We start from the raw sequence: 14,488 nt of genomic DNA, 5'->3' as shown, positions 1-14,488 counted from the left end.
TGAACTCACTGTTTATCCCAGTCTAACTTTCAACCTTGGGGCAGCATTCCTGACTTACCTTCTCAACTGCGGGGATTACAGGAATGGGCAACACCACCTAGCTAAGAAGTTCCCAGTTCATGAGTTCATTTAAAAATTATTTATTTGTTCATTCACAGGTTGTGTGTGTGTGTGTGTGGTGGGGTGTGTATGTGTGCACATGTGGAAGCTAGAGGTTGGTATCTGGTGTGCTCCTCTATCACTTTCCGCCATATTGAGCCAGGATTTCTCTGAACCTGTAGCTCGCCAACTAGCTAGATTGTCTGGTCAATGACCCTTAGGACCCCCCTGACTACTTCTGAGTATTAGGGTTAAAGATACGTGCTACTCTGGGCAGCTTTTATGTGGGTACCAGGGTTCTAAACTTAGACTTTTATGTTTGCACAGAAGCACCTTACCCACGGAGCCATATCCCCAGCCTCTTAATCTATCTTAATTTTAATTTTTAAAGACAGATGTTTTAAAGCTCTGATATGGTGGCACACAATTTTAGTCCCAGCAGTCAGGAGACAGAGGCAGGTGGATTTCTGTGAGTTCAAAGCCAGCCTGGTCTGCAGATCAGGATCCAGGTCAGCCAGGGCTACACAGTGAGACTCTGTCTCAAAAACCCAAAAATCAAAAACTTAAAAGAAAAAGTGAGACAGGGCCTCACTGGCCTTGAGTTCCTCACTCTTGCCTCTTCCTTCACAGTGATGGAGTTACAACTCTGTGACTTCACCCAGCCCTGAATTTAGTTTGATATAGAGAATACTACCTACAGAATAAAATACTCACTTTAATCAAGCATTTTGATTCTTCCCTGACAGTAAAGAACCAAATCTTGCTGACTTTTAAAGGCTGCTTCTTTTTTATTCCATTTCTTTGCTTCTGTTTCTTAGGCATTTAAATTTTTTCCTGCTCTGTGAGGAAAGATGTTCCAACTATCCACAGAGCCTAATATCAAGGAAAGGGCTGAGGGAGGAAATGGAACTGCTCTTCAACAAAGTTGTATTTATTAAAAACAGCCACACTATTAGAGTGAGTTCAAAGAAGCAGTTTTATATGTGAGCCTGGCTGCTGGTCTGTTATTCCCATTTTCTCTTAAGAAAATCGTGGAGCTCTAACCTCTACAGTGTCTCCTGTATGTCTGTATAAAATGGAAAAAAAGTACATGGATGGTTCTCAAAAATGTGTAGTCTAGCTTAAATGACTAGCCCGTTTCCAAACCTTTTTTAAGATATGAAAGCAGTCAAGTATGGGAAAGAGTATTAGTAACACAACTTCCCTATCTTCACAGCCTGAAGACCCCTGCTTTGCATCTCAGAGCCGCGTGTACAATGACATTGGGAAGGAGATGCTCTTGCATGCCTTCGAAGGCTATAATGTCTGTATCTTTGCCTATGGGCAGACCGGTGCTGGGAAATCCTACACGATGATGGGGAAACAAGAAGAGAGCCAGGCCGGGATCATCCCACAGGTAAGGCAGCAGCGTTAGCATCCATGCCCGTCCATGCTGTCCGTCTCAGATTGCTTTTCATTTGGCAAAAGTATACTCAGAGCCTCTGATATGCAAGGCGCTAAGGTAGATGACCCATCTACTTCCCTCAAAGGTGCTCACTACCAAGAGGGAAGATTGACAGGTACATACATAGACTCTGAGATGGAAAAGTTCACGTTTTCTAAAACATTTCTGCACTGCCATATTATCCTATCTTTTAGTGTTCTCAGTCTTTTTCTTAAAGTTTTTCCTGAATGTTGGAACATTCAGAAAGTGTTGGTCTACGGACTGTGTCTTCCCCCCTGTCTTAGTTAGGATCTTATTGCTGTGAACAGACACCATATTCAATGTAAGTTTTATAAAGGACAACATTTAATTGGGGCTGGCTTACAGGTTCAGAGGTTCAGTCCATTATCATCAAGGCAGGAATATGGCAGCCTCGTAGCATCCAGGCAGGCATGGTGCAGGAGGAGCTGAGTTCTACATCTTCACTGAAAGAAGTCAGGAAGATACTAAGCATCCCTAGGCAGCCAGGAGGAGTGTCTCAAGCTCCACTTCCTCCAACAAGAACACACCTTTTTTTTTTTTTTAAAGATTTTATTTATGTATTCATATAAGTACACTGTAGCTATCTTCAGACACATCAGAAGAGTGCATCAGATCCCATTATAGATGTCTATGAGCCACCATGTGGTTGCTGGGGATTGAACTCAGGACCTCTGGAAGAACAGTTGGAGCTCTTAACCACTGAGCCTTTTCTCCACACCTTCTAATAGTGCCACTCCTTGGGCCAAGCATATGCAAATCATCACCTTCCACTCCCAGGTCTCCTTAGGCTTGTTCAAACGCGAGAGTCTATGGAGGCCATACTTAAAAACTTAGCATAATAAAAAAGTACATTTAGCTCAACTTTTAAAGTCCCCATAATCTATAGCAGAATCAACAATGTTAAAAGCCCAAAGTCCAAAATTCAAAGTCTCTACCAAGATCCTTTTAATCACTTAACTGTAATCCCCAATTAAGACAGGCAACCAGCTGGGCAAACTTCAAACTGCCATTTCCATGTCTGATGTCAAAGTAGTCTAAAGATTTTCAACTCCTTTTTTTCATAATGCTCTTCTTGAGACTTAACCAGAGAACAAAATCTATGATGGGCCTTTCTGAGAGGTTTTTTGTCAATTTAATTAAGCTGAATCTTTTTACCTTAAACTTAGGCCCACTCTTAGGGCAAAAAGCAGACAAGGGCAAAAAGCAGCCACATTCTTCACCAAAATACCACAAAAGTAGTCTTTACAGCACATACTGAAATTCTTCTCCTCTGAAACCTCTTGGGCCAAGTCTGCACAGTTCAAATCACTCTCAGTAACAAAGATTTCTGAATTCCTACTAAGATAGCCCATTAAGCCCCATTTAAAGCATTCCTCTGGGGTTGGGGATTTAGCTCAGTGGTAGAGCGCTTGCCTAGCAAGCGCAAGGCCCTGGGTTCGGTCCCCAGCTCCGAAAAATAGAAGAGAAAAAAAAAAAAGCATTCCTCTACTTTCCAAATCCAAACTCCACATTCTTCCAAATAAAAGCATGATCAGACCTATCACAGCAATACCCCAGTCCCCGATACCAACTTCTGTCTTAGTTAGGGTCTTGTTGCTGTGAACAGACACCATGACCAAGTTTTATAACGGACAACATTTAACTGGGGCTGGCTTACAGGTTCAAAGATTCAGTCCATTATCATCAAGGAGGGAGCATGGCAGCATCACAGCATCCAGGCAGGCATGGTGCAGGAGAGCTGAATTCTACATCTTCACCTGAAGGAAGCCAGGAACAGACTGAGCATCCCCAGGCAACTAGGAGGAGGGTCTCCAAGCCCACCCCCACAGTGACACACTTCTTCCAACAAGGCCACTCTAATAGTGCCACTCCCTGGGCCAAGCATATACAAACCAATACACACACACACACACACACACACACACACACACACACACACCCCTTAATGTGGTCCTGAGGATAGAACTCAGGCTACAAACCAGTTCTGCCCCCCCTTTCTTTTTTAGTTGTGTGTGTGCTATCACATCCAGTTTATGGGGTTATGGGTATGCAGCCCAGGACTTAGAACATGCTAGGCAAGCACTTTACCAACTGAGCTACGCTCCTAATACCCTCTTTAGACTGTAAGTTTTGACTGTGATAAGTAATGTTGGAGTTGCTTGCTTTTTTTTTTTTTTTTACTTGCTTTTTTTGCCCTTTGAAACAGTTTCACTATTTAGCTCTGGCTGTCCTAGAACTCACTATGTAAAGCAGGCTGGCCTAGAACTCCCAGATAACCAACCCCCTGCTTCTGCCTCCAAAGTACTGGGATTGAAGGTGTGCGCCACCACATGTTGACCTTTCAGTTAAGTCTTTAAATGCAAGTCCATGCTCGTTTTGAGTCCGTTTTATTGCAGTGATACATTGCTAGTTACATGAGTACAGTATGAAGAGTCAGATTGGATAAACGGGGTTGTCTCCCTGAGGAAATTATCAGTTTTCTATTGTCAGAGGAAAATGACAACAGGAGCCCATCAGAGTATATAATTTTTATTTAAAATATTGTTTCAAGTGTATGACGACGGGTTGGGGATTTAGCTCAGTGGTAGAGCGCTTGCCTAGCAACCGCAAGGCCTGGGTTCGGTCCCCAGCTCCGAAAAAAAGAAAAAAAAATCAAGTGTATGACGTCCATTTAGAGAGAGAAGAAGAAAGAATATCTTATTAATTAACCCACCTAACACTGTGGATGATGTAGTAAGTCTGATCTGGGCTGTTCACAGTTCTTTTCCTTCTGCTTTCCTAGTTGTGTGAAGAACTTTTTGAGAAGATCAATGACAACTGTAATGAAGATATGTCTTACTCCGTGGAGGTGAGTATAGCTATTCCTGAAACCAGAGGCTTTTGTTTTCCTGTCTCCCCCCAACCCCCCCATAACAGGGTTGCTCAATTCAGGCCTGGTCTCAGTGTTTCAGTGTAGGTGGAACTCACTATGTAGAACCGGCAGGCCTCAACCTCACAAAGATCTGCCTGCCTCTGCCTCTTGAGTGCTGGGACTGTGTGTACCGCCCCTGTCCAGCTTAAACTTGATCTTTTAAACTGCTGTGTAGAAGCACAGCTCAGAATGAAAGAAAAAAGTTCTATTTTAGGTGCCCTGAAAATGTGTGTTTAAAATTTTTAAATTAAGAAAGGTAAGGGGCTGGGGATTTAGCTCAGTGGTAGAGCGCTTGCCTAGGAAGCACAAGGCCCTGGGTCGGTCCCCAGCTCCGAAAAAAAGAACCAAAAAAAAAAAAAAAAAGAAAGGTAAGAGTTAATGTTTGTATGCCCAAAGAGCTGTGATGCAGAAGAGTCTTCCTTTGAGGAAGTGTCATACTGTGGCACGCTGTGGTTTGCCACACTTCAGATCCATGTGCTTAAAGTCTGAAGTTACAGCTTTATAAAGGACAGAAGCGTCCTTCGAAGCCAGACTCAGGCTGGGGATGTAGCCATCCTAGAATGCTTGCTTTGCTTGTCGATGGACCTGGACTCAGTCTCCAGCACTGGAGTAGATGAAGGATAGAGAATCAAAGTTAGACTTTTTAAAATTTCTGAGTCTGGTTTATTTTGTTTAATATGATCTCTAGTTACATCCATTTTCCTGCAATTAATATAACTTCATTCATCCTTGTGACTCAATAAACCTCCATCGTAGGTGCTAAAGAGATGGCTCAGTGGTTAATATACTTGCTTATGTGTGAGTGTGGGGACCACAGTTCAGATCCCCAGAACTTCTCTAAAGACCTAGTAGGTAGTGGTCCTCTCATGAGGCAGAGGCAGAGGCAGAGAGAGAAGGAGAGAGAGAGGCAGAGAGGCAGAGAGAGAGGCAGAGGCAGAGGCAGAGGCAGAGGCAGAGGCAGAGGCAGAGGCAGAGGCAGAGGCAGAGGCAGAGGCAGAGGCAGAGGCAGAGGCAGAGGCAGAGGCAGAGGCAGAGGCAGAGGCAGAGGCAGAGGCAGAGGCAGAGGCAGAGGCAGAGGCAGAGGAGGCAGGATGTCAAGGAAGCCAGGTAGCAAGGCAAACTGCATCAGAGCACTCTGGGTCTGATTGCGAGATCCTGCTAAGGGGAACAGTGGAGGATGAGCTGATTCCCAACATGGAACCACGTTCCACACACATCTTCCCACCACATATACATATAAAAATGAGAAAAGAAAAACCCTACTATTGGGGCTGGAGAGATGGCTCAGCAATTAAGAGTGTTTGCTGCTCTTCCACAGGACCCAGGTTTGGTTCCCAGCACCAGGTCAAGTGGCTCACAGGTCTGTGACTCTAGCTCTAGGGGACCTGATGCCATCTGCTGTCCTCTGCCAGCAACTGCACTCTCAGGGATGTATACACACAGATACACAAACATACACATAAGCAAACATCTGAAAATCCCATTAGACAAGCCTGCATTATAATACAATAGCATACAATAGCACACGATAACATGTATAACGTGTTTCATTGTATTTGCGTATTCATATGTAGTGTATCTTTTTTTCCATCTTTTTTTTTTTTTTTTTTTTTTTTTTGTGGTTCTTTTTTTCAGAGCTGGGGACTGAACCCAGCGCCTTGCGCTTCCTAGGCAAGCGCTCTACCACTGAGCTAAATCCCCAGCCCCCCTTTTTTTCCATCTTTATTAAATTGGGTATTTCTTATTTACATTTCAAATGTTATTCCCTTTCCCAGTTTCCAGGCCAACATTCCCCTAACCTCTCCCTCCTTCTATGTGACTGTTCCCTTCCCCACCCTCCCCCCATTATCACTCTCCCCACAACAATCACGTTCACTGGGGGTTCAGTCTTGGCAGGACAAGGGCTTCCCCTTCCACTGGTGCTCTTACTAGGCTATTCATTGCTACCTATGAGGTTGGAGCCCAGGGTGAGTCCACGTATAGTCTTTGGGTAGTGGCTTAGTCCCTGGAATATGTAGTGTATCTTGATCATATTCTCTCTTATCACCCTTTTTTTTCTTCCTTCCATTTTTACTGATTCTCTGTTTTTGGGTGAGTCCTTTCTTCATATCTTCTTAGGGGGAGGGTATGACCCACTGAGTCTAGTTACAGGAGTTACAGGAACCTGGCTAAGCAGTTATTTACAGAAGCATGGGCAGCTTATCAGCAGCTTCATTGCCGAAGAAAATGTCTCTTTTTCCTTAGCAACCATTAAGCATTTCCTCAGGGAAGGATGGAGCCTCATGGGCCGACTCTCTAGCAACTCAGCTGCCTGTGAATTCTCAGAGAGGGATGAGGGTTTGTGAATTGCTTCCCTTCCCTTCCGTTGCAGATGTTGACAGTACAGTCTCGGGCAGGTCATCACAGACCTTGTGAACTCGTGACTGCCGGGCCATCTCATGCTCAGAAGCCAGAGTTCTGCAGCGTTGTACCCCTTCCTCCAGTTCTTATGTCATTCTGCCCTCTCTCCCACTGTGCCCCTGAGCCTTGACAGAGTGATGCAGAGTTTACTTGGGGCTGGGCATTCAGCACTTGCTTAGCTTTGCACAAAGTTCAGGCTGGAGGAGAGTTCATCCGGCTGATCTTAGGAAACCAACACGCTGTGCTGCTTTCCTGTGAGGGGTAACTTCTCACATTGGCACGGCCAGCATGTTGGTATTTTGTGGAAATCCTGATGGTTTGATGAGCAAGGAATTAGAGGAAAGGGAATTGGTTAGACAAGTACTGCTTCAGACTAGGAAATACAGCATGGTCCCTTCACCACCACTATAGGCATGTCTTGCTGATGGGACAAGAATGCATGGAGTGCGTTGTTTGAGCCTTCCTAAGTCTTTTGTAAGCCATCATCTTTGATTAACCACCACTCCTTCTAGTGTATATCCATAGTTAATAGCACTGTGGTCAATTCCAAAGGATTAGTTACTGGACTGCTCAGCTCAAAGTGTTTGCTATAAAGGAGCCACAGTGCTGTGCGGATGTGGGATCCCAGCTCCAAGCAGGCAGGCACACCCAGTTCCCTGCTGCTCTCTTACCAGATGCTCCATGCCAGTGAGAGACCCTATTAAAAAATGCATATGGTGTCTGAGGGAGGACACCCGAGATGAGATTGACCTCTAGCATCCACATGCATGTCCACATGTGTACCCACTTGAACACACGCTAAACAAAAGAACAGTCATTGCTCTCTTGTTTTCTCTGCTCTGAGTATTATTTGTGTGTTTTAATTTTGATAAAAATATTAATTTATGGGGCTGGTTCAGCAGTTAAGATCATTGGCTGCTTTTCCAGAGGATACAGGTTCAACTCAAGGCACCCACATGGTAGCTCACAACTGTCAGTACTTCTGGTTCCAGGGGCTCTGATGCCCTCGCAGATATACATGTAGGCAAAAACATCAATCACATAAAATAAATACATTTAAAAAAAAGAAAGAGATAGAAATATTAATTTTCAGGCTCTTGGAATAACCTCACTTTAAGCCTCAATACCGACGGTCATATCTCTTTTTAAAATGCCAATAAGGCTGGGTGAGATGGTGCATTCCTATAATCTCAACACTTGGGGGCTGAGGCAGGAGGAGTGCAAGTTTGAGGCCTGGTTTAGCTGTAAAGAACCTGCTTCAAAAGAGAGTAATAAAGTTCTACTAAAATATATATTTTCTGCTAAGAAAAATAGCCCTTCTGTGTACCTGTTTGCCTCTTCCTTCCTGAGAAGGACTGTCCCTGACCCATGCAGCGGGAAGTCCACACACTGCCAGTAGAATGAAGGGCCCAGGACTATGGTGTTCTGAAGGACAGTTGTACAGCTTTTGGGAACTTTTTAAAAATGAGACAGAATCTCCTTTTTTCAGTTTAGGCTGACTTGGAATGCATGTTCCTTCTGCCTCTGCCTCCTGGATACTGAGTTTTCAAGGTCTATATCACTAGAGTTTTGAAAAGTGTTTAACATGTATGTATCTTTTCTAGATCCTTTGATTTACTTTCATAAAATGTTCCTAGGTGAGCTACATGGAAATTTACTGTGAGAGAGTACGAGATTTGCTGAATCCCAAAAACAAGGGTAATTTGCGTGTGCGTGAACACCCACTTCTCGGACCCTATGTGGAGGATCTGTCCAAGCTGGCAGTCACTTCCTACACTGACATTGCTGACCTCATGGATGCTGGGAACAAAGCCAGGTATGTAGGAAATAGACTGGTGACCGAATGAATCCGTTGGCATGTTTTGAGGTTCTTTGGTTTTCAGTGTGAGAATTGAAGCAGCCCGAGTCTGGATAGCTGGGAGGGTTGGCTTCAGCATGTTAATAAGTAGCTGTCTTCTCATTAAAATGCTGCACTGTTGAAACAGTCAGAACTTCGGTTAGCTCTTAGGTATTGATTAAGATATGGTAAAATGTTAGCTGTCATGTCTAGATAAGGCTGTGATAGTAACTGGTTCTGGAATAATGAGCCAGTTAAGAATAAAAGTTAAATGCTCTGGTGATTACTAAGGGCAGCTGGAGTATGAGACGGGATTGTGATGCGGGGCCTTTTGAGCTGTGGGGTAACTGGATGGGCTCACAAAGAAGACAGCATTTTGCGCAGTTGTGTAAGCGACAGTCCTTTAGTCTAAGTAAGGGTAAGGCTGCTGTCTGTGATTGTTGTGCACAGTTGTATAGAGCCTGCTGTCCACTGGAAGGATCCTCTTGTCAAACGGTCACCTTTGGTTTGTTTAGGACGGTGGCAGCTACCAACATGAACGAGACGAGTAGCCGTTCCCACGCTGTGTTTACCATTGTTTTTACCCAGAAGAAACAGGATCCTGAGACGAACCTTTCTACTGAGAAGGTGGGAGAACTGCTGATCTCTTAGGTTGCCAAGGGAGTTTGTGGAGAACTTCCTTTTACTCGGTGCATGTTTTGGACAGATTGGTGGTGTTCTCTCCCTTGGTGGGAGTGGTTTTTAACTTCTACTCACCATTTACCCCACACCAGTGTTCAGTGTGCTGGGTCTTTCATGGAACTGAAAGATAGAAAACACGGTTAAGAAAATGTGAAGCTTTGGGAAAATACTTTATTTATTTTATGCAAAACAGATAAGCGGGTCTTTCGGAGGAAAATACCTTTTCTTCTTGACCAGACAGCAATAATGTTGATTGATAACGTTATTGCAGGGATGTCCGCAGATGAATAGGCACACAGTCTGCTTCATTCCTGGGAGATAACACTGTAACAACGCTAATGCTGTTTAAATACCTTTCTTTGCTTGCCCGTTTGTTTTTGTTACTGAGAATTGAACCCGGAGACTATGGAGCCATTCCTAGCCCCTGGTTTCCTGTCATGTTTCTGATGGATATCGAGGGCGGAAGCACACCAGGCACTCTAGGCAAGCTCTCTGCAGCCATTTTGGATTGTTACTTTCTCATTTCATTAGTAGTTAAATATGGAGCTAGGGAAGAAATTGCATGATTGAGTCATGGTTTTGCTACTCTTTACTTACATAACCTTTAGCAAATTACCTTAACCTTCTTGTGCCTCTGATTTCCTTCTGTAACAACTTCAAAGGATTGTTTAAAGGATTAAATATTAATGTAGGCCAAGTGCATATAACAGTGTCTGGCACCGAGTAGCCACTCAGTATTTGTTTATTTTGTTGTTGTAACTAATAAAAATAATTATGATGGAACTTAAAATCAAGTTTCAGTCATCTGGAGTGGGGTGGGTGGGGTGCTTAGAACTGAACGCAGGGCCTCACGTATGTTGGATAAGTGCTATGTACTGTGCTGTGAGTCTAGGTTTATTACTGCTAGTTAGACGGGATTCTCGGCCTTCAGCCTTGTAAAGTGAGTTACTTCTCATGGTGTTGTCACTGAAAGCTAGGATCCTTTTATGCCTAGAAACTACTATTTTGTCTCAGCTGATTGAACCCAGGGTATCCCTTCTAGATACTTTTGTCTAAACTGCCCTGAAAATTTTTGAACAGTTCCATTGAGGCATTATAAAGATATATAATAACCTACATATATTCAGAGTACACAGTTGGACCATTTTTGATGAATGCTTACATATGTGAAATAACTCACATACTGAGAATTTCTGTTACCCCAAAAAGTTGTCTTATGACTTTGTAGTATTTCTTTGTCTCCTCTTTTACATCATCCTGACAGCTCTTTTTTTTTTTTTTCCTTTCTTTTCTTTTCATTTTTTCGGAGCTGGGGACTGAACCCAGGGCCTTGCGCTTGCTAGGCAAACACTCTACCACTGAGCTAAATCCCCAGCCCCGCTGACAGCTCTTAATATGCTTTTGGTACTGTGGATTAATTTGTATTTAGTATAGTTCTATGTACATGAGATATATATTTTTATTAGATTTCTTTTGCTCATGGTTTTGATAGTCATTTGTGTTATGCCAATAGTTGATTCCTTTTCATTGGTTTCAACTACTCCATTATTTAATTTTGCCTTATAATTTGGTCCTATGAGATTTGTGCACATGTGTGTGGAGATGCATAGCTGGCACTTTGATTTTTATTTTGTTTTTATTTATATTGGTGAGTATTTAAGAATATAGTTGAATTTTGTAGTAGATGTGTGTTTAGATTCTGGTTTGGGGCCTTATTTTTGTTTGTTTTTGCTTCATCTTTTGAGTCAGGGTCTCTGTTATGTAGCCCTGGCTGTCTTGGAATTTACTGTGTAGACCAGGCTGGCCTTGGACTCACAGAGATCTTCCTGCATCTATCTCCTGAGTCCTGGAATTAAAGGCAAACTTAGCTTCTTAAGAAACATCTAAACAGTTTTCAAAATAATTATTGCCACCAGAAGTATGTAAGAGCTCCAGTTATTCAGTGCTTCATGTTCATATGCCAGTTTAATGGGCTTCCTGTGTGTGTCCGTGGGTGTGTTACATGTGTGCACATGCGTGTTCACACAGAGGTCAATGTGTGTTAAGACACAGCTTCACTGTGTACCCCTGGCTGGCCTGGAACTTGCTGTGGAGACTAGACTGGCCTGGAATTCACAGAAATCCACCCGCCTCTGCTTCTTGGGTATCAGGACTACTGTTTGGTTTGATTTGTTATTTGTTAAGTCTTGAGCTCATCACTTACAGAGAATACCGCCTTTGAGCTCACGGATGGCCCTCTTACCTCTGCTCCCGAGTGTTAGAATCAGTCGTGTGCTACCACACCTAGCCATCTTGTTCATTTTTACACATTTCATGTCATTGTTCTTTACCTAGGTCAGTAAAATCAGCCTGGTGGATCTAGCAGGAAGTGAACGAGCTGATTCAACTGGCGCCAAAGGAACTCGATTAAAGGTAGTGATTTTAGTAAAATGGTCAGTCAGTCAGTGTTTGGTATCATGAGTGTAAAACTAAGGTTAGGGGTTGAAGCTACATACTTCCTAGTTTTACAAATGAAATTCTATCGAGTGATAGGTGTATCTTTTAATTTATATATTGTTTGTAGTGGCATTTACTATTTATTTTGATATAGGTTCTCAGGTAATCCAGTCTGGCCTTGAACTAGCATGAGTTTGAACTCCGATCCTCCTGCCTCCATCTCCTGGGCGTGAAGATTCTAGGCATAGGCTACTATGCCTCTTGTATGGTCCTGGAAATAGGACCTGGTGCTGTGTGGGCTGGTGAAGCACACTACTACCAATCGAGTTAGATCCCAGCCCCGAGACCTTTTCTGTTGCAGAGGCAGAGTTGCACTAGAGACTATAGGACAAACAAACCTGATTCTTAGATTTACTTTTTAATGGAAAAATCCCAACTATTGTTCTGTAATTTCAATGAAATGATAAGTTAGATAACAAAATATGAAAGACTTTATGGTCAAGAGTGAGGGTTATATTATATTTGGAGATGTAGCTAAAACTTGGCTAGATGGGAGAGACAGCAGTGAGAGTAGGATGTACAGATGCAGATGAAACGACAAGTGTGGACCTGACAGACACACTGTTTAGCAAGGAGTTCTGGGAGGAAGGCTCGCCTCTCAGATTCTGCAGCACAAGCATCTTAAGAGGACCGGGAGATGGGTGCGTGGTCTCAGCATGAAACCGAGCAAGCAGAGGAAAGACCAGAGGCTGCAGGAGGCTTTAGAACTTACGCCATAGAGAAGCAGATAGACTCAGCTGGCAGCAGTGAGTGGTGTGCAGTGGTAGAAATTCTTTGTTGTAAATCTTTCATGTTTGCTGTTTATTTTAGGAAGGTGCAAATATTAACAAGTCTCTTACAACTTTGGGCAAAGTCATTTCGGCCTTGGCAGAGGTGGTAAGTCTCCCGTTTCACTCTAAGAAGTGTGTGCTCAGTAAACGAGCTTGCCGACGCTGTGCTTCTTGATGAGGGTGTACTGGTTTTGGCCTTTTTATGTGATTTAAACCATTTTTCAGGTAGGACTAGAATAGGATGTCACTTGACTAAAACAACCGTAGCTGTATGATGCTAGAGCAGAGACCTAAAATTTTCCGAGCCTTACTTCACACCTCATAACAACCAAGTGTAGGTTTCCCACGAAGTCTCTCATGCTAGAAGACATAGTTTTAGAGTATTTTGAACAATGTGGCTTTGGAGAATGATGTTGATTTAGAAGCCAATAATATATATTCTTAACGTACAGTCAAGTATCATTTAGTGAGATGCGTGCATTCGTAGAAATGCGCCATTTGCTGGATTTGTCATTGTACTAATAGGCAGCACACTAAAACTATGGGAAATAGTACAGCGATGGACGGTGAGTCTCGGCCCGCAGCGGCTGTGGATTGAGCATCGTCGTGAGTGCGGTGCGTGTCCACCAGCATCTCTACGACCCGTGCATCGTGTTACTGTGCTGCCTGCCTCCTGAAGCCGGCAGCGGCACTGTGAGTGCCCAGTGCCGTTCCCATCTTAACCACCATTGCCTCTGCGCTGCGTATGGAGATTAAATGGCCTTTCCTTTTGCAATACTGAGCTAAGCCAAGTTTTGTATGGTCTTCATTATTTAAATTTAAGACCGGGGTCGTTCTTGTATGCTCTAATTTAGTTGGTCTTTGAATCACTAAGAAGAATTAAATCTCTTCTTGTCCCTAGAAAGTGTTCTGACTTCCATTTATTCTAGAGGCTTACCCCATGTTCCTTTTCTCTCCTTTAAATGCTTTCATTTGCAGGATAACTGCACAAGCAAGGTACGGTGGGGATTGGTCACGCTGAACATGCTTAGTGATCAGCTCTATGGCATACTGTTTTGAGAGGATAAATACGACATAAGTTAGAATAGAACCTTCCAAAAGGGTTTGTTATTTTTTTCTGGCTTTGGAATTTAGAATGATTATTTAGGGTGGCTGTGAATCATGAGGCTTCACACCAGACTTAATTATGGAACATAAAGTACTTTGGAGAAAGGATAAAAATAAAGGAACAAGAGAGAAATTGGAGGAAGCGTTTACTGGTGTCATGATGTTTATTCTACTGATCTGTGTCTCCATAGCTCTGTAAACCACTCAAGAGTAGTAAGTTAGATTTCTTTGGAGTCCTGTTCTAAAGCATAGTTAATTTGTTGAGATTATCGGAAACAGGCAAGATAAAACAAGTATATATATTATATATATATATATATATATATATATATATATATGTAAATTTTTTTACTTATTTCTCACCATAGAAACTTAGGAGTAATTTAAAACATTTTTTTTCCATTTGGTTATACAAGATAAAGTAAAGGCTATAGAATCAGTTTAAAGTTTTAACAGAAGCTAGGAAAGATTGTTTGTATTTTCCTTTACCCAGTGGTACCTGCTTCCTCATATTTCTATACAAATACCCTGATAAAAGCTTTTGTTATTCTTTTCTACCAAAAAACTCAGATCACCTAATAGTTAGGAATTATATGCAGGAAAGTCAGGGAGAGGCGGCCTTTACATCAGAGTTTTTAGTATTCACATGTTTGATTTGCTTGTTTTCCCCACTTTGGGGGATTTGTTTTAAAAGACTGTCTTTATTAGTGTTGTCATAGGCG

The 14,488-nt window shown here is 42.7% G+C and overlaps 1 protein-coding gene across 28 annotated transcripts in view; it reads left to right on the top strand.

Moving 5' to 3' along the window:
• Kif1b (kinesin family member 1B) overlaps nucleotides 1-14,488 on the top strand; it is a 134,346-nt gene that overhangs the window by 32,668 nt on the left and 87,190 nt on the right. For 15 of the 28 annotated variants that reach the window (XM_087660161.1, XM_087660153.1, XM_087660157.1 and 12 more), the window contains exons 4-9: nucleotides 1,316-1,495; nucleotides 4,347-4,412; nucleotides 8,513-8,691; nucleotides 9,228-9,339; nucleotides 11,728-11,805; nucleotides 12,700-12,765. In XM_087660161.1, the coding sequence (XP_087516287.1) occupies nucleotides 1,316-1,495; nucleotides 4,347-4,412; nucleotides 8,513-8,691; nucleotides 9,228-9,339; nucleotides 11,728-11,805; nucleotides 12,700-12,765 (681 nt within the window). 28 annotated transcript variants of the gene reach the window in all.

The sequence above is a fragment of the Rattus norvegicus genome, chromosome 5 (genome assembly GCF_021556685.1).
Source record: "Rattus norvegicus strain SHRSP/BbbUtx chromosome 5, alternate assembly SHRSP_T2T, whole genome shotgun sequence".
Classification (NCBI taxonomy): Eukaryota; Metazoa; Chordata; class Mammalia; order Rodentia; family Muridae; genus Rattus; species Rattus norvegicus.
Note: the sequence above shows the minus strand (reverse complement) of the source record. Positions and strands in the feature narration are given on the sequence as shown.